General features: G+C 51.6%; 1 protein-coding gene across 3 annotated transcripts in view; it reads right to left on the reverse strand.

Annotated features, from left to right (window-relative positions):
* Nucleotides 1–19,620, reverse strand: part of STX1A (syntaxin 1A) — a 48,299-nt gene that overhangs the window by 23,075 nt on the left and 5,604 nt on the right. For all 3 annotated transcript variants that reach the window (XR_009279259.1, XR_009279260.1, XM_058854177.1), the window contains exons 2-3: nucleotides 13,033–13,110; nucleotides 11,807–11,906 (exon numbers count right to left, since the gene is read on the reverse strand). Coding sequence is in view for 1 of the 3 variants with exons in the window: in XM_058854177.1 (XP_058710160.1) it covers nucleotides 11,807–11,906; nucleotides 13,033–13,110 (178 nt within the window). In the remaining 2 variants the exon portion in view is untranslated. The remainder of the gene's footprint in view (nucleotides 1–11,806; nucleotides 11,907–13,032; nucleotides 13,111–19,620) is intronic.

The following is a 19,620-nucleotide window of genomic DNA, read 5'->3' on the forward strand; positions in this document are numbered from 1 at the left end:
CACACACAACAGCAGTTTGCCAACACTGTGGCCCAGCTCTGCCCGCTCCATCCTGACATTTCAGGAGCTCTGTGGGAGTTATTTTGGTCTCTGCCAAGGGCAGGGCTCTGACACAGGCAGCCAGAGGAAGGGGGAGGCAAGGGGGGTGCAGGAGGAGAAGCTTCCCAGACAGTGCACAGAGCAGCATCACCTCCATGTCGTGGAGCCCTCTGCCCCACACTGGCTGCTTGAGTGAAGGCTGGATCTGCTCCCAGGCTGGGGAGTTGGGAAACTCCACAGAGCTGTCCTGGAGGAGGACATGGAATCACCCCAGACAGAGAAACCTGACCTGCCAACCCCTTTCCACCACCTCCAGACGCAGCAAGATCTGCTCATCCCAGCCTGGACAGGCACAGCTCAGCAGAGCACCAGGAGCCTGCACAGCACTTCAGAGAATCACAGACCCACGGATCGGTTTGGGATGGAAGGGACCCTCAAAGGTGATCCAGTCCAACCTGCTGCCAAGGGCAGGGACACTCCTGCTACACCAGGGTGCTCCAAGCCCTGTCCAACCTGGCCTTGGACACTTCCAGGGATGGGGCAACCACAGCTCCTCTAGGCAACCTGTGCCAGGGCCTCACCTCCCTCACAGGTAAGAATTTCTTCTTAATATCTAATCTAATCTCCCCTCTTTTAGATTAAAACTGTTCTCCCTTGTTCTGTCACTATTTTCTCTCATAAAGTCACTCTCCCTCTTTCATATAAGCCATCTAAGGCTGGAAGGGGATCTAGGTTCTCCCCAGAGCCTTCTCATCTCTAGGCTGAACATCCCCAGCTCTCTCAGCCTGTCTCCAGAGCAGAGGGGCTCCAGCCCTTTGATTTCTCCACATTTCCCTGCAGAGGACCAGGTCAGAGAACACATCTCACCACCAGGAACTGAACCTAGAAGAACAGCTCAGGGCAGAGGGGGCAGCCAGCATGGGGCTGTCCTGCTTCAGCCCTGCTGGGTACAGTTTTATGCAAAGCAGGAAGGTATTTTCAATTTACATTCACCCTGCAACATTAATTAGGAGCCCCAGGCACACATAAGGAAGGAGAGTTTTCCAAGTCCCAGGTCCCATCAAGTCACACTCGCTGCGTGAAACTCCAAGTCATGCTTGAGACAAACTTGGACAGTTCAGAACCTGGTGCCTTCAGGTAACTCAGGTTGGTCTCCTACTGTATTTGAAAGTGGAAACTGGAATACCAGCCCCAGGGGATCGTGTGATTATGATCCTCCTGCTAGTGATGGAGCAAGGCAGCAGCAGCATTCCCCACAGCTGAGATGCCAGAGCAGCTGACTGCAGGAAGACTCCACCAGGGGCCCAGAAAAGCCTGTTTACATCACAAGAATTTGTATTTTTCATGTCAAATAACTTCAATCATAAAAATATGGATTTTTTTTGCCCATTTTTCTGCTGCTCACAGCTGATGGGACATCATTCCCAGCTGCTCCATCTGTGTCAATGATCACCTTCCCACCAGTGGTGGGATCAGAGGCTGGTCCTGAGAGGAATTCAGGAATCAAAGTTAATGACTAGTTCCTTCACTTCAGGCTGCTGGAAAAAGCAGCTCAGAGCTTCTCTAGTGAGAGAGCAGGAGCTCCCCAAGGCCTCTGTGCTGTGTCCAGCACCCTGCTCAGACCTGGAAATGGAGCTACAATGGCAAACACTGACAAGTCCTTTTATCAACGTGTTTTTCATGTAAAACTGAACATCAGGGCAAACAAGAACAAGATTGAGGGTCCAAATGTCACTTTGTTATCTTTTCTATTAAGAGCAAATGTTACACATCCTTCCCCAGCTAAATCTTGAGAGCAGCTCCGTTTGATGTGGCTCCACCACTGCAGAAGTGGAACAGCAGGAACTAAGCAGGATCTTCTTAAAATTCAGAAGAAAATAAGGTGGGTGATGTTCTGCCTACATTCTCCAACTTGCTTTCCCACCAGGCTGCTTTCCTGTAGCACCAGAAGCTATTAAAAGCCCTTGCAGTAGTCTCAAGAGCACAGAATTATCTTCCAGATTGGGAGCTCCAGATTCCTTTTGGGCATGGTGAGATATATAATCCACACATGGTGCCATTACCCACTCTAAGCACTGTCTCTGCAAGAACCCAGATGGATGCCAAGAATAAGGCATCTTCTTATAGCTGAGGCATTTTTAAGAGATGTTAACATGCCTTGCATAAACGTGTCCTACTTTCTGACTTGGGTTGAACACACATGAGTCACTCAGCTGCATCCTCCTGAAAGCCCACACCTGTACAGAAAAATCCCACCTCCTCTCTCACACACCCAACCTGATCAGGAAGTGGTGACAAAGACATGAACATGCTGGTTTTATTGCCACAATCCACAACTTTTAAGCCCCCAATGGAAAAAAAATGCTACTCCACATCATAGCCCAACGTGCTGCGGAGTCACCTTCCACCATCACCACAGGAGATGCTTTTACAGGTGACTCTGAGCTCAGGACAGACCTGCTCCTAAAAACAAGGTATCAGCATGAGGTTTGAATTGCCTTTCATCACAAAACAGTAGGTGGGGTGACAAGAAGTGACACAGAGACTTGGTGCTCCTTCCAAGCGGAGGTACAACGGGGACAATGTTCTCCACCACACAAGCACGAGGCTTTGCTGCCTTCAGAGAGCAGATGTGGCACCTGACTGGCTCTGCTGTTCCTCCCATGAAAAGAGGAGCCTTTCAAGTCTCGACATTGCCAACTCTCCTCAAAACCTTCTCACTATGCTGAAAAGGACAAGAAAGGAAAGGGCTGGCAGAGGTCACACCAGCCATGGTTTTCTCACCAGTGGCTTTGGCCGACGGAGAACTTTGGAACTTCAGTCTTGTTTCTTCAACAAAAAGCTTCAAAGAGAGCACCTGTCAGCCTGAGAACAGCAGCCCCCTGCAGCTGAGAAGAGCAGGCAGCATCACAGCTTGTCCAACAAGCCAAAGGCAAAGGGAGCACAGAAAAACCCTTGCACACAGTCTGCCCCTGCTCTGCTTTCAACCCAGAAACTTTTTAGGAGAAACCTGTTGGTTTCCATCCACTGACTAATTGAAAACCACAAATACAAGCTGCACTGTCTTCTCATCTCTGCTTTTTTGCTCTCTAGATAAATGTTAACGCACCTATGCTTCACCTCCCTCACAGAGAAGATTTCTCTCCAATATCTAAAGTGCTGCTACCTAAGGGCTACTTCCAGCCCTGACCACCCCTGGCAGTTAACAGAACGATGATGGATCACTTCCCTTATTAAAAGTACACAGGGAAGTGGTTCATAGGAAGCTGGTGATAAAGAATATCTGCACAAGATGGTCTTCAGGTGCACACACAACAGTATTTACAGATCAGAAGCCAAGTCCTGACCTGCTGGATTCTATACCACTTGATTAATTATTTACCTCAAAGCTAATTAATCATCCATTAACTCTTGGTGAGCTCTTCTACCAGTAGGGCACATCCATGGAGTGACTCAATAAATGCTTCCACCATTTAGAGCTTCATATGATTAAGAAGAAAAATCTTCCATGAGAGAGCCCCAGATATCTGAGAGGCCATGTCCCAGTTGCATTTCATCTTCTTTACCAGACAATTCTTGGGCCTTGCTCTGATCCTGTTATCCATGCCATGATGTTCAGTGCTTCTCCAGACAGCACTTTTTTTTTAGTTGCATCCAAAGCAACTCTTTTATTTGCATTTTTGCTAATAAACTGATAACTTGATTGGGAAAATACAGTTCTGCCCCACCTCTGTGGGGCCTGGAAACTCATTAACAGTGCTGAGAGATAAGATGCTTAAACCTATTAAGCAGGCTCTGCTGGCATTAAAAAGAAGTTCAAGATTTGTAGCCTGTTCTCAAAAACCATTTCTCTTCAACAGACCCCAGAGACTGAGGCAGGATCAGTGGAAAGGGCTCTGGGGATGCAGGAGGAGACATGTCACCACAAGGGAAGTGACACAGCCATTAACGAGCCACCTCTGAGAGTTTTTTGCCCTAGTGTTGCCCAGTCAGAGCCTTCACAGCCATCATGAAACATCAGTAATTCATCCCATTTCCCCAACCACAGAATCACAGAATCAATTAGGCTGGAAAAGCCCTCTAAGATGCTCAAGTCCAACTGTTCCCCCACCACTGCCAAGGCCACTACTACTATCCTATGTCCACGAGTGCCACATCCACACATCTGTGAGATCCATCCAGGAATGGGGACCCCACCTGTGCCAAGGCTGGACAACCCTTCCCATGACGAAATTTTTCTCAACAGCCAATCTAAATATCCCCCAGTGCAACTTGAGGCTGTTTCCTCTTGTCCTGTCTCTTGTTCCCCGGGAGCAGAGCCCAACCTCCAGCTGGCTCCACCTTCCTTCAGGGAGTTGTGGAGAGCAAGAAGGTCCCTCCTAAGCCATGACCCATCACTGTCACACAGTGCAGGCACTGCTACTGAAGTGACAGACTAATTTCTTTGTCTGATCAGCCAGCATCTGTAAACATCTCATTCAGGCTGCCAAGTCTGGAATATCAGCCCAAAGCCCATCTCTCGTGTCTCAGTCACAAGCTGGGATTTATGGTAACACCTCCCCAGCCCACGTGTCCTCATGTCACCGTCTCCAGAGGAGACTGGTCCAAACACAGCACATCATCACCAACTGGAGAGGAACTGGAGCGTGTTAACAACATGACACGTCCCTCAAAGGGCAGCCCAGCACTCCAGTGATGCAGGAATTGCATCCATGAGCCAGCTACGTTAGGTGAAAGGTCTCAGGTGTGAAAAAATAATTCAGCACCACCACATCCCATGAATCTACCCCCAGGCCAGGATATCCCTTCTGGGACAGCCTCAGCAGACTGAGTGCCCCAAGCAAGCAATGGGGTATCCAGGGTGTGGGCAGCCCTGGGGTGCAGGCTCGTGGCTCCATCCCACCCTGCACACACAGATCTGCAACAAGCACTGGTGAGCACCCACAGATTACAGGCAGGGGATCCCTGAACTGATAATTCAGCAGCAAATTGCCATGGGAGAAGCCAACTGACACATCAGGGGGAGTTTTTTCTCCTACTGAATGATCTCCAGCTCATAAGCTGCAATGCCCCACTGGAATGGCAGCACCTTTCCATGGTATTTCCCTTTCCAGTTGCTCCCCATATCTGTTATTTACACCTGCCTGCTGAATTCACTTGGAAACACCTCAAGGCCCTTTCCCACAGCTCTGCTCTAGCTGAAGGATCAAAATCTAGGGCTGGTACCCACAGAATCACCACCCAAGGAGGAGGGGCTGCCTGTTGGTGCTGTGGTAGGCACCCCAGTGACAGTGGCCACATACAACTGTGGGTCCCCTCCCTCTAGCCAGCACCCATCAAAGTGGGTGCCAGCACAGCAGGGATGCAGGAGCCACAGCCCAGCCATGCAGACAGCAGTTTTGTCCTGGGACAGCCTATCTGAGAGGTCAAATCTTCCCCTGGAGAACTGGGAAGCACCCTGCTCCTGATGGGAATAGCTCCTCTCCTGTGCTCCTCACTGCCTGCTGGAAGCTTGGCCATGAGCTTGGAGGTTGAAAGCAGCACAGAAATGAGACAGACACAGCCTCCAGCATGGCTGCTGAATCACAGCTGCTCTGAGCTCTGAGGCACTGGGGAGGAGCTCTTGCCAGAGGGAAAGCTGAGGGGACTTGAGGAAACTGGGAAGTGCAGAGAGGGGTTTGATGAATGGACTATGGATGGATAGCGAGGTTCAACCAGGCCTGGCAAGGTCATGGACCTGGATCAGGACAATCCCAGGTGCCAGCAAAGACAAGGGGATGGATGGGGATGGATGGGGATGGATAGGGATGGATGGGGATGGATGGGGATGGATGGGGATGGATGGGGATGGATGGGGATGGATAGGGATGGATAGGGATGGATAGGGATGGATGGGGATGGATGGGAATGGATGGGGATGGATGGGGATGGATGGGGATGGATAGGGATGGATGGGGATGGATGGGGATGGATAGGGATGGATGGGGATGGATGGGGATGGATGGGGATGGATGGGAATGGATGGGAATGGATGGGAATAGATGGGGATGGATAGGGATGGATAGGGATGCATCTCTGTGGAGAAGACTTTCTAGCTAAAATTCCACTTGCCAAAAGAGATTTGGGACATCAGTGACCTCTGTGCAGTCCTTCAGTTCCCAAAGGCTGACATTTATTCTTGGAAACAGCTCAGAATTTCGCATTGCAACTTATTGATTCAAGCTGTGGAAAATAAAAAAAACATCAGATGCTGACTCAAACCTTTCCTAATTTTCTAGAATTTTTTCAACTCTGGCCAATAAAACACTTTGCAGACTGAAGCTCTAACTGTGGCCCTAACACCCAGAACCATTGCCCACTCACACTGTCCCCAGCCCTTGCTGTTCAAGACCTTCAAAGTACCCACACAAGCTGCTATTCACCCCACTCTGAGCAAACAGCCTCAGCCTCACCAGGACCTGAGATAAGCTAGAGAGAATTCACATTCCTGGTGGGGAAGAAGCCAGGAGACAGACACTGGTCTGGGCTATGGAATATGCATGAAGTCAACCCTTAAGTCCTCCCACTCCCTCAGTCCCTTTGCCAACAGCTCAAGTTGGGCAGAGGAGATGAGGACAACCCAGGAGACAGCAAAGGAGCCTGACAAGGGCAAACAAAAATAAATCCCAAGTCCTGATTGAGCTTTTGGGCAGCTCATGACACCAAATACTGCCCAGCTCAGGAAACAGGAGGTCCAAGAGGTACTCAGGAATGTCCCACAGATGTCCAGGCCATGTGCTTGTGTGTGGGTGGCCAGGTTGGTGAACACCAGTGGGATTCCAAGCCCTTGGATGGCAGGCAGGCAGCTCTGGGCAGGCAGCAAGGATCAGCCTGCAGGGGTTGGGCTGGCAGCTGCCAGAGCAGCAACCGCTCTGAATCAGCAGCTCCCAGGCACTTCCAGGAGGCAGAGCCCTTCCAACCAGCTCTCTGCAGGGCTTCCAGGAACAGCAAACGGGCAGCAGTGCCCTTACAGTGATTCATCATCTTCCTGGGGTGCAGGGAATCGTTATTTCCCACTCCTCTGTGCAGCTGGGGCTGCACCCACACGCCACGACAGCCTTGCAGCTGGCAGCACCCTTGGATCAACAGGAGGAGGGCAGGGGACAGACCCTGGAGAGAGGAGGCTGGCACAGCGTGTCGGAAGAGTGGGCTGGAGCCTCATGCAGAATGTGGGTGGTGCTGTGAGGCCATAAAACACAGGGATTTTGGGGGGGAGTTCAAGGGGAAATGGGGGATGTTTGCTGTCTGAATGTTTTCTCCTAAAACAAGCGCTGACATGATTTAGAACGACAGTCAAACACTTGATTACCGCAGTGATTTTGTCAAACATACGGCAGCACTGTGTGAACTGTCTTTAGAAAGGAACAGGATTATCATGGAATCCTCTAGGTTGGAGTAGCCCTCCAAGATCATTGAGTTCAACAGTTAAGCCAGCACTGCCACCACACTAACCATATCCCCAAGAGCCACATCCACACATCTCTTAAATCCCCCCAGGGATGGTGACTCCACCATTGCCCTTCACAGCCTATTCCATTGCCTGACCACACTTCCTGTGAATAAATTTTTTCCAATCCTGCTGCATCCTTTCTCAGAGTTGTAGAGAGCTAGAAGGTCCCTCCTGAGCCTCTTTTTTTCCAGGCTGAGAGCTGTTTTTAGCACTGGGTAAAACACTGGATGCAGAACCACATGCTGCACCAGCACCACAGCCATGCCATGGGCCAGCACCACTGGACTGGACATCTTCAGGTGTCTTTGTTTTGTCACTATTCAGAAGGAAAAATGTCCCATGTATCTCAGGAACACTCAAGAAGCACAGCCTGAACTCAAAGCAGCTGTAGCCCCATTGCTGAAGGAATGCTGTCAGCTTTGCAGAGTGGTGGGGAGGGCAGTGGACAGCACAGAGAGTAGATGTGCTCAGTGCCAGGTGTGTGCCCCAGGCTGAGACAGAACAGCTCATTTCACCAGTTCCTGCCAATTCTACTGGTCACTCATCCCTGAGCTGGTTTTGTGAGTTCTGCTCTTCATTGATCAGTCAGGGATGGGACAGGCACCCACTCTCACCCTGATGTCAGACCCACTCTCCAGCTGGGCTCACCTGGTCACTGGCCAGGACTGTCAGGGCTCCAGGAGTGTCTTGGACTGTCTCATCACCATCACTCATCATCATCACTGGGTACCTTGGCTGTCCACCCCTCAATTCCTCTTCCAGTTTCTCCTCAATGTCTAATCAGCTGATGTTGGCAAACCGTGGGGAGCCAAACTGACTGCAGCACCTGCAGCTTCCACACCAGGGCTCCAGCACCAATGCAGAAAACCCTCATTTCTGACAGACACAGCCCAGACACGACACAACCATTTCTGGCAGGTTCCAGCCCTGTCCAACATGAGGTCTTCCCTCCTTGGCACGTGGCCACCCACCCCACCAGCCTAGCCAAAGGTGCCCATGCACCCACCCAGCAATGTCCCACCTGTCCCCCAGACCCAGTCCACCTGTGCTCCTCTGTGCTCCTGTATCCCCACTGTGAGAGCTCCCAGGGTTCTTCAGCACCCAGATTTCCTGCTCTGGCTACCACTTCCTCAGACTGCTTGCCTGAACTCTCCAATTTTAATTGAGTTCCCCTCTTCCCACCTAAAGCACGGCCACAGACACCCCTTTGCCACACACAGCTCAGCCACGTGTGAGTACAGACACCCAGGGACACACACACAGCCACTGCCTTCCCAGATCCAAATGGAATTTCACCAATAATTCCTCCTCAAGCTATTCCCAGCAGTTTTCCACTCACTATCCCTGACTTTTTCCCTCCTCTCAATAATTTACTTGTAGCTTTGTAGAGTCAGTTCTTGGAATGTGCCCATAGCAAGGGCTCCTCATGCACCCACAGTGGGATCTCCATGGGTGATGCTGAATTCCCAGAGATCCCAGGACTTCTGGCCACCTTCCTCCTCCTCCTGCCTGTGCTGCTGCCCAGCTCCACTGACCATATCCTGCTGCTCCTGCTCTCAGCATGCCTAGAAAGCACCAGTCTCCCACACATCAGAATAATCTCAGGAAAGAGTAAAAGGATTTAGGCTTTGCTCATCTCAGCCCTCCTAAACCCATTTCTGCAGATAAGGGATTATCCCCAGTGTCAGCAGCAAGACAGTGGCAATTCAGCAAGAGAAGGCAGAGCTCCAGCTGCAAAACAAACACTGCTGGGGCTGGAGGGGGTCTGCTGCAGAGCTCCCTCTCCCTCTTGGGGTGTCTGCTCCTCTCCTGTATCTCTGTTGGAGAAGCTACACCCACACCAAACCAAGCTGCACAGCACATGTGCCTCCAGACAAGGATGAGAAGCCCGTGACATTCTCTTGTTTCCTGGAGGAACATTTCCTGGAGGTGCCACATGATGCTAAAGTACTTGGAGATCACTAAGAAACATGCAAGGTGCTGTTCCACAGGGGACAAGCAGCATCCCAAATCCCTGCAGAGAGCAACATCTTGCCCTGATGGCCATCCCAGGTGTCACTCCTTGCCAGGTTAAACTGCAAATCCCAATGAGTACATCCCAAAATTAGCCTCTCACAACCTACATTTTAGTGTCCTTTGGCTCTGACCCCCTCCCATGCCTCATGGGAACTTGTTTCTGAATTTCCAAATTAATCTCAATAAATTCACAGCCCTGGGTTACAAATAGCCTTTGCATTAATGAGCAGGTTCTCTGTGGGTTCAGGAACACAGGAGGGTGGGGGTGAGGCTGCCAGCACAGACAATGACGTGCCAGAGCAGGTCCAGAGGTGGCCACCAAAATGGTCCAATGGCTGGGACAAGGGGCAGTGGGGCCAGGTTGGACATGGGGAAGAAATGTCAGACCATGAGGGTGGTGAGGGGCTGACAAAGGTTGCCCAGAGAAGCTGTGGCTGCCCCATCCCTGGACACACTGGACAGGGTTTGGAGCAAGTGGTCCACTGGTCTAGATTTAATGTGTCCCTGCCAATGGCAGGGATGTGGAACTGGATGATCTTTGAAGACCCCTTCCAACCCAAAGCATTCTGTGATTCTGAGTCTGTCCACCACTGAGCTCTACCACACCTCCTGAACACAGCACCGTGCTACAAATCACAAATTTCAGATTAATGTGTGGGCTCCTCTCTTCCTGTCCAAACAATTCTTGGTACAACAAACTGAATTCTCTACAAAACGAAGGCAAAGTAACGCAGTAAAGCAAAGCCAGAAGCACTTCCAATGTCCTGGATGCTTCTGAAAGTCATGGGAATGTCACCACATTTTGCTCACTGCAGATCTCAGACTTTTAAATAGATTATTATGCTTTTAGGCCATGAGTGCCCTTTGCAGCCCTGAGTGGACCCTGTGCCACTGCAGCAACCAGGAGCACAGCAGCTCTCCTCTGAACATCCCCAAACAGGAACACTGCAACATCTTACACTGAAAGCACAAGAGCCTGGAGGATGATTGAGCAATAGCCTGAGACGTGAATTCCCTTGAGAAAATCCCTCGATTCCAGGCTTGGCCAAGGAAATTTTAGCTGAGAAGTAGCTGCCAGGAGAGGAGAGCCTGAGACAAGTTAGGAAGGGCCAGTCCTTTCAAGTAATTACAACATCTACTGATTTGATATAGGGCTGGAGGCAGGACAAAGTGTGTGTGGGCACCCTCCTGGGACCTCTAGGCACAATTCCACAAGCAGACATGGAATTGCACTGGGCAAATGAGAAGTGGATGACCAGAGGGAGACCTGGTCTCAGCTTTCCAGCCTCCAAGCACTGGGAGCCCATGGAAGCAACACCTTTGCCAAAATGAGGGCTGCCAGTGGCCCAGAGCCATCCTGCAGGGTCAGATCTGCAGCATCCAACATCCCTGTGACACCAGCATCACGATGGAGGTGAGCAGAGGAGAGCCAGGTGGGCTCAGTGTTACACTGAAGGTGGAGTTTGGGGCAGCAGAGCTGTTCCAGTGCTGTCCCCCAGCAGGTGAGCCTGGGTAGGGTCCAGCCCCACCCCACAGTGCTCAGCCCTGCTCTCCCTGCACAGCTCAGCCCTCGGATCCACCCTCTCCACAATAAGGGTTTTGCAGACACTGATGCTGGAAAGCCTCTGCTGACCTCACTGGCCCCACAGCCCCCTCCTCTGGCTCACCTGGGAGAGCACTGATCCCACCTGGGAACAGGGAACCACAGCATTCACAGTTCTAACCCTGCCAGATCTCCTGGACACCCAAATGTTGCTACCTCTTGGGTGCTCAAACCCCTAACTCCAGCTCCTGGCAGCAAATATCTTTTCTGGAAGACAAGGCTGGGGAAGAAAGAGGTCTGGAAGGGGTAGGCTCTTTGACCAGCCAGCAACAAATTGTCCCCAGGACAGAGATGCAAGGTCCCAGCTGCCCACCTCTGGCTCCAAGAGGAGCTGTAACATTTCTGGGCCCAAGTAGGTGATACTTGGTCTGTTCTGCATTATCCACTGACTTTCCCAGGCAGCCTGGGGCAAGACAACAGCCAACCACCACAAAAACACCACTTGCTCTTCCCAGCCTCCACACTGCCCCATCCTTTCAGAAATCCCCTCTGGCAGCCTCACTGGACTCTCCAGGTCTTAAAGCCACCAGTCACCAGGCAAGTCCAAGCCCTCCCTCACCATCCAGCCATGGCCACCTGCAGACACAGGGGATTGTGCCTGGCTCCAGCCAGCCCATCAGTGAAGCCACGTGCCCACAGGACACCCAGAGCTCACTCACTTTCATCAGGGTTGGGTGAAGCGAGAATGGCGCTGTGCTTCCTTTTCACTTCTTCCACATTTTCCGAAATTTTATCGATGAAGCCTCGAATTTCTTCCACCTGTGAAGTGAGACAAGAGAGGTGGTCTGTGACAGACCTGGACTTTTGGAAAGTGAAGGGATTATTATACCCTATTCCAAAGCAACCATGACATGTCTGAACCACTGCAAACACCCTCCTGGATAAATATTTTCCAGCTTGAAACTATAGCACCACTGTGGAATCAAGTCTTCTCCATCCCACCAGCCAGCTCTGAGTCACAGCAGTGTAATACAGACTGTATGTCCTGTATTCTTTGTGATACACTGAGAAACTCTGGGGATTTATATAAACCAGCATCAGATTGATTCCCAGACTCTGTGCCTCTGGCAGAACATTGCTGAGACTGCACAAGCCAGGCTGGTAACAGCTCAGCCCCCCATGGCTCCTTGCTCCATAAAAACCACCAGAAACGCCCAATTTGATCCTCACTCCTCGTTCCAGGGAGGCCACATTTTCCAGAAGATCCATTCCGTCATTTTCCCTGCACTTCTGTGCTACAGGAAGACACCAGCACCGCCTAAGAGGGGAAACCTCTCCTGTGTTCTCTGCCTGCCAGGCTGCTTACCCTCTAACTCAGTCTTCTCCTCCGGCTCACACCACTCCTTTGCTCATCTTCCTCCACCTGCACATCAGATTTATCCCAGTTCCCACTCCATTGCCTGCACAGATCCATTTTAACACCCCCCACACACATGCCATGCTAAGGGTGTGCTAAAAATCCGCAAGCAGATCTTACAGCCACCCACATGCCAGAAGACAACCTCTTGTTTGGGAACGGGAGGCACAAAATTAAATCAGTCCCATGCAGAGACTGCTGCTCTGCAGAGGTGCTCTGGGGAAAGGCCTGAGAGCTGTGTGTGAGGCTTCCCTGCTCCCATCACCTGGGTAACAGCCTCACTGGGTTCTGGAGGAGCAGGAGAACATCTGTAGGGCAGCACAGCTTCAGGTCTGCAGGGAAGCCAGGTTCCTGATGTTCAGCATTCAGCATAACCCTGACCATCAGCTGAGCAGCACCAGCCAGGGCAGGAGCTTCACTCCCATCCCCAGTGGCTGCAGGAAGCCTGGACCATCCACAACCCGCCCTGGTGGCAGCAGAAAGGTCTGAACCAGCTTCAAAGCCACACTGGAGGAACAAACCTCTCACCTGCTCAAAGAACTCGTCCATGAAACGATCCCGGTCCACGCTGACGGTGACTTCATCGTCATCATCACTGTCCTTTGCCTGCAACAACACACAGACAGAGAGGCATCAACCAGTGCTTGCTGCAGAGCTCATGGCTCTATTTCAGGAGCTCCTAGGAGGCATCTTCCCCTTCTCCTGTGCTCACTTGCTCCAAGGAGCTGGGGCAAACACTCACCAGAGTGTGGAACGCCCTGGGCACTGCTACTCCAAGCCCCCAGGACTCAGAGAGCAGAGAACAGATACACCCAGCAGTGAGGGATGGCCAAAATATCACAGCACCAAGGCATGACCCCCACAGCAAACATGGGACACAGCTAAGGACACCCCACATCCATGGAGTGGGAGCTTCAAGGGCACCCTCAGCCCTGTGTGAGCACAACAGCTCTGCAAGGAGCTGCAAGGAATGGGAAACACCACAGACTCCACCATGGGAAACACCAGGACGCTGCCATGGGAAACACAAGGGATGTTGAGAATGGGAAAGCACAAGGGATGCTGCCATGGGAAAGCACGAGGGATGCTGTGATGGGAAAACACGAGGGATGCTGCCATGGGAAACACAAGGAATGCTGTCACAGGAGAAAGCATGGGCGATGCCGTGATGGGAAAACACGAGGGATGCTGCAATGGGAAACATGAGGGATGCTGTCACAGGAAACACAAGGAATGCTGCCACGGGAAAGCATGAGGGAAGCTGCAATGGGAAACATGAGGAAAGCTGCAATAGGAAACAAGAGATGCTGCAATGGGAAAACATGAGGAATGCCATGTCAGGAAAACATAAGGGATGCCATGACGGTAAAAACAAGGGATGCTGCCATGGGAAAGCACGAAGGAAGCTGCGATGGGAGACACAAGGGATGCTGTGATGGGAAAATAAAAGGAGTGCTGCAGAGTGCAGGAAAGGTGGGAGCAAGCAGATAATACAGCAGAACTAGTAAAGTCACAGCAGGCAAATGAGGGGTTGTCCTTGTCTGCAGAAGCATCTGTGTCATTGTCACCAGAGATGAAAACACCTCCTGTCCCAGCAAGGCGGGGGATGCAAGCTCTCAAGGGAAGGAAAAATTACAGTCCTCCACATAAGGAGACATTTGAAAGATTATTATCCAAATCAGTTACATGAAGGAGGGAAATGGACAATTAACAGGTTGGAAAAGTTTCTTTTTACTCCATTTTTACAAAGAGAAGAAGCCAGTGGAATGGAGATTAAAGACAGGACTGCCTCTGCTCATCTCATCATCATGTCATAATGATTGAAGTTTTTGCAGACATTTACTCATCACCCCATGGGCACTCTGCAGAGAGGCAGCCACCACAGCCTCCAGAGAGAGCCCTCTCACATTGAAATAAGCCAGATGAAATATCTATCCTACCCCCCAAAATTGTCTTTTCATCCTACACTGACTGATTTGGGTGGTATCATCCAGAGACCTCAGCTTTCAGCCTTCCCACCACTTGTGGCACTTTTTGCCTGGGTAACTCGCTCACACTTATCCCATTCATGGTTATCCAGAGCCTTTGTGATCAGAGAGCTCCCACAATCCTGGTGAAAATCTCACCCTGACAAGGAAAAGCAGGCATGGTGCTGCTCTTACCCACCACTCTGTGGGCACAGAAAACTGTGCCCTGAAGTCTGAAATTGTGCCCATTTGTAGCACAGCCACTCAGGGCAGCAAGGCTGGATGGAGCTTGGAGCAATTTGATCTAGTGGAAGGGATCTCTGCCCATGGTAAGGGGTGGAACTGGATGGGAAGCCCCAGTCAGCCCCTGCAGCCCTGTACAGGAAAACACACCTTCAATACAACTTCCCCAAAAGCCTATCCAGCTGTTTTTGTCATCATTCGGCAGGATCTCAATTTGCCATAACTCTGAGCCCCTTTCTGAAGCCTGTGAGCAGAGTATTCCCAGTGATAATTTTAAATGCAGGCTTGTACAGAAACCAGGAAGGCCAGGGACTGGCAGCAGAGCAGGAGCAGCAGGAGAGCAGGGTACCTGCCAAGATGCTCTTCTCCTTGTCACCTCTTGCTTGTCCCTTCCACATCCAAAACAGGCCTGGCTCATTGCCCAAAGGATGCCACATCCCTGCCTAGTCCTATCCATGCTGCCTGCTGGACCCTGCCATACCCAGAAATCCCAAAGGAATGGGACCCACCACCCATGGAAGTGGGTCAAAAGCCACACACAGCTCTGTCAGAGGCATTCATGGTTGAGGGTTCACCACTCCTGGGAGAGCAGAAGCTGATGGACAGGCAGAGAGATGTTATTTAGGGCAGGCACTGGACAGGGGGAATGGCACAGAGCCCAGCCAGAAGCCCCATGAAGAGGAAATTACACAGATGGAGCCTGCTGGTCAGGAGGGCACATGTCACTTGTCACTCCAGGCTGGAGAAGGGCACCATCTGTCCCACCCACGTCACTGGAAACACCCTCGGTGCCTTACCACCTCCAACACCCAGTGTCAGCCTGATCAGCCCACCCCACCAGCCCCTGAGCCAGTGAGCAGCAGCCACATCCTCTAATGGGTGACTTGGACTGGAACCAGAGGAGATGCCACTGGGAGAACAGCTCAGGGGACGCAGGGCACTGATGGATCAGCTGCTCCCAGCATCTCCCACCACTCTGGCCCTCACTGCTTTACCCCAAGCTAGAGGCATCCCCCCGTGATTAATTCTAATACAAAAGTAGGAATGAAACCAAAACTTTCCAAAGGAAACATAAGCCAACAGTGTTTTGGCTTCATGCATCCCAGCTGTGAGCATCCCAGGTTTCCAAAGCCACATGGAAAGCTCCTGTCTCAGTCAAAACTACCTGCAGGTGCAATTCCCCAGCCCAGGAACTCACAGTGTCAGGCACACCATCCTCCCAGTGCCCTTCCACCTCTGCTTCAGGCCCTGCCAGGCAGCACCAAGGACCCAGGGCTTCCAGGCTTTTCCCCCACACAGGGTAGGTGAGGATAACCCTTCTTTTGCAAGGCTTTTATTTCTCCAGTCCAGCAGAGGCCAAGCAGTGGCACCGTGTGGGCACTGTCCCAGCAGCTGGGGTGGCTCTGGGAGCAGCTGCCTCTCCAGTGTCACTGAGCAGGAGGAGCTAGATGGGTAGGGCAGGTCAGTCAGAGCTCCTCCAGCAACCTTCAGAGCCTCACAGGGCTCAAAGTCCCTCCACAAGGGCAAAAATCCCAAGTGGAGGCAGATACCATCCCTGACAAAGAGGAGTAGGAGCTGGGAAGACATCCAGAGCCCTGGAGCATCCTGGCTCTGCAGGTTTTGTAACCAGCACATGCTAGTAAATTAATTATTGAGGAAATGACATTCCCATGGTTCCAACCCACCCCATTCCCTCTCCAAGCACTTTCTGAAAGAGGCAAAAGAGCACAGAAAAGGCTTGATGCTTGCTTTCCTCCAAAGGAAAGCTGGCAGGGGGGCTGTGCAGGGCATTACCAGATCTCTGTCACCTCAGCAGCAGCCCCAAGTTCCTGTCCTCTCCTGTCAGTGCTGCAGATGGATTTGATCACATCCAGATGCACCCAGGGAGCTGGTGCAGGCAGCAGAGGCAGGGCAGAGGAACAACAGGTTCAGCCACTACTGGGCACATCTGAACCCAGACACATCCCTCTACCAAGCCCTGCTGGCACATTTTCCTAGGAAACATCTGTGTCCAAACAGGCAGTGAGCATCCCATGGGGCTGTGAGCCCTGGCCACGCTGCCTCCCACCCCACCAGAGACAAGGCAAGCCTCACAAAGGGAAAGAAAAAGCCAGACCAGCTGCCATCCCCCTTTTAGGGACCACTCAGTTGAGCAAAGAAAGGCCTCATCCCTGAGATGCAGGAAGCTGCTCAAGGGTTTCACTCCCAAGCTGCATCTGTTTGTTTTTATTTACAAACACCTCCGTGCTGCTCTGCCCAGCTGAAGAGATTCCAGCCATCTGGGCTCGCCTTGCTTTGTAAAACGATGCCCTTTCTGTACCAAGACCAGAACAAGGCAGGATGCACAGGCTGCTCCTGGGGATGCCTCTGAGCAGCTGGAGGTCGTGTCTGGGATCGTGTCCCCACAAAGAGTGGCACATGGGGGTCCAACACCCAACAGCACTCACCTTGTTCCCCATATCCAACCCCCCAAGCCCAGGGCACTGCTGCTGACACTGAGAGCTCCCAGGGCAGCTCATTCCAGCATGCAGCTGTGCAAGGAAGGACAAGGTCAGAATAACTCAGCAGCGAGTGGCACTGACATCTCAGCCATCTCACAGAGCCTAAAGGACACGTAGGAGAGCCTAGAGATGCCCAGATCTCTGGAAACATCCCAGCCTGGCTCTGAGATGCTTGGCAGCACAAGGGCAGCTCAGCACAGCCTCACCTGGACAAGGTCCAGAGCACCCGTGGACCCCCCACCCACCAAACGAGTCACTCACCCTGGGGCTGCCTCCTCACACTTCAGGGTTTGCTTTAGGCATCTGCAGCAGCCAAAAAAAGCCCTTCAAACAGGGCTGAAGTCCTGCTCCTGAAGGTTTCCAGGGAAGAGCCCAAGACCATGGTTTAAGCTGCCTATGGTCTCAGCTCAGCCCTTTTTGCAGATCATACAGTACAGCCGTGCACCACAATAAATTTGTCATTCCGTGGCACACGGGCCCCAGCTCAGCTGTGTCCTACTCCAGTATTAAATCCAGCTGGCAGCCTCTCTCCCTGGCGCTCTCCAGGGATCAATGTTGGGGCCACTCCTGTCTAATAGCTTTATCAATGCTGTGGATAAGGGGATCGAGGGCACTCTCAGCAGAAGACACCAAGCTGGGTGAAATGTTGACCTGCTGGAGGGCAGGAGAGGTCTGCAGAGGGATCTGGATGGGCTGCATCAGTGGGCCAAGGCAAATTCCATGACATTCAACGAGGCCAAGTGGCAGGTCCTGCACTGGGGTAACAACAACCCCATGGAATGCTCCAGGCTGGGGGCAGAGTCACTGAAAAGCTGGGAAAGGCTTTGGGGTGCTGGCTGGCCGTAGCTGAACATAAGCCCAGGTGGGCAAGAGGCCAATGGCACTTGGCTGCTGTCAGAAATAATGTGTCCAGCAGGACCAGGGTAGTGATCATCCCTCTGTGCTGGACACTGCTGAGGTACCACAAATCTTGGGGTCAGTTCTGGGCCCCTCACAAGCGGGTCACTGAGATGTTGGAGTGTGTCCAGGGAAAGGAATGGAGCTGGGGAAGGGTCTGGAGCACCAGGAGCAGCTGAGGGAGATGGGGGATGCTCAGCCTGGAGAAAAGGAGGCTCATGGGGGGGACCTCACTCTCTACAATGCTCTAAGAAGGGTGGAGTCAGGTGAGGATCAGGCTCTGCTCCCAGAGAACAAGGGACAGGACAAGAGGAAACGGCCTCAAGTTGTGCCAGAGCAAGTTTAGTTGGATACTGAGGAAAATTTCTTCACAGAAATGGCTCTGCAGCCCAGCTGCCAAGGCACAGACTGTGCAGGGCAGTGGTGGAGCCACCATCCCTGAATGGATTTAATAGATGTGCAGTTGTGGCACTTGGGGTTAGTGCTGGCCTTGGCAGTGCTGGGGAAACAGTTGGATCTTAGAGGGGTTTTCTAACCTAAGCAATTCTATAATTCTGATATTCACCAAAACCAGCCCATACCTTCCAAATAACAACTTATTTATGAATAAAAGTCCAAGGCACAGATGACTTCAGCATTCAGCAGCACCCGTGTGAGTCAGGTTTCCAACTTCCAACACCAGCACTGCAAGGGAGAACATAATTTCCAAGAATTTTGTCCTTGGGTGCTGGCTTGCATTCCTGCAAAGTAACTCCCAGCCCTGGGCACAAAGTCCAAGCCTTTTCTCAGAACATTGATCACTCTTAAGCTCAGTTTTAAAAGCAAACAGGTAAAACTCTCCTTAACTCTGGAGAACAAGCATCAGAGGTGACCACCAGAGTTGCCACCAGTCCTGGAGAGGGCAATGAGCTGAACTCACTGACCTCCTCCTGTAGCTCTGAAATATGGACAGCACAATCACCTACTGGAAAAGCATCCATACTTTACAGCCAGTACTTTATAAATTTACAGTCATGGCTGAAGAATAATTTGGTTAAAAACAGACTTAAATAATCTGAAATTAATTTCTTAACATCCTTTAAGTGGCATCACCACTGTTACAGCTCCTGTGCAGATCAGAGCTTCCCATGGGCAGCAGAAGGACCACTCATCTCTTATCTCCACTCCATTGACCAGGATCAGCACACTCAGAGAGGTCTCTGCTGGGATCATCACCATGCTTTGGAGTCTGCCAATGTCACCAAGCCCTGGTGATGCCCACTAGTGACACTGCAGCCTGTCCCATTACCACACCTACAGGCAGGCACTCATGGAATATATAGATTTGGAATGGATCTTCAAGGATGCTCCAGCCCAACCCCCTGCCATGGGCAAGGACACCTTCCACCAAACCAGGTTGTTTCATGGTCGTGAAAGCTCAATGACATTTCTTTGGTGCTCTTGTCTAGACCCTGTACAAGAACTTCAGCACCATCCAGGTGAGAAACTGATCCTCCCAAAAGGAAAAG

Source organism: Poecile atricapillus, chromosome 21, assembly GCF_030490865.1.
Source record: "Poecile atricapillus isolate bPoeAtr1 chromosome 21, bPoeAtr1.hap1, whole genome shotgun sequence".
Taxonomy (NCBI): Eukaryota; Metazoa; Chordata; class Aves; order Passeriformes; family Paridae; genus Poecile; species Poecile atricapillus.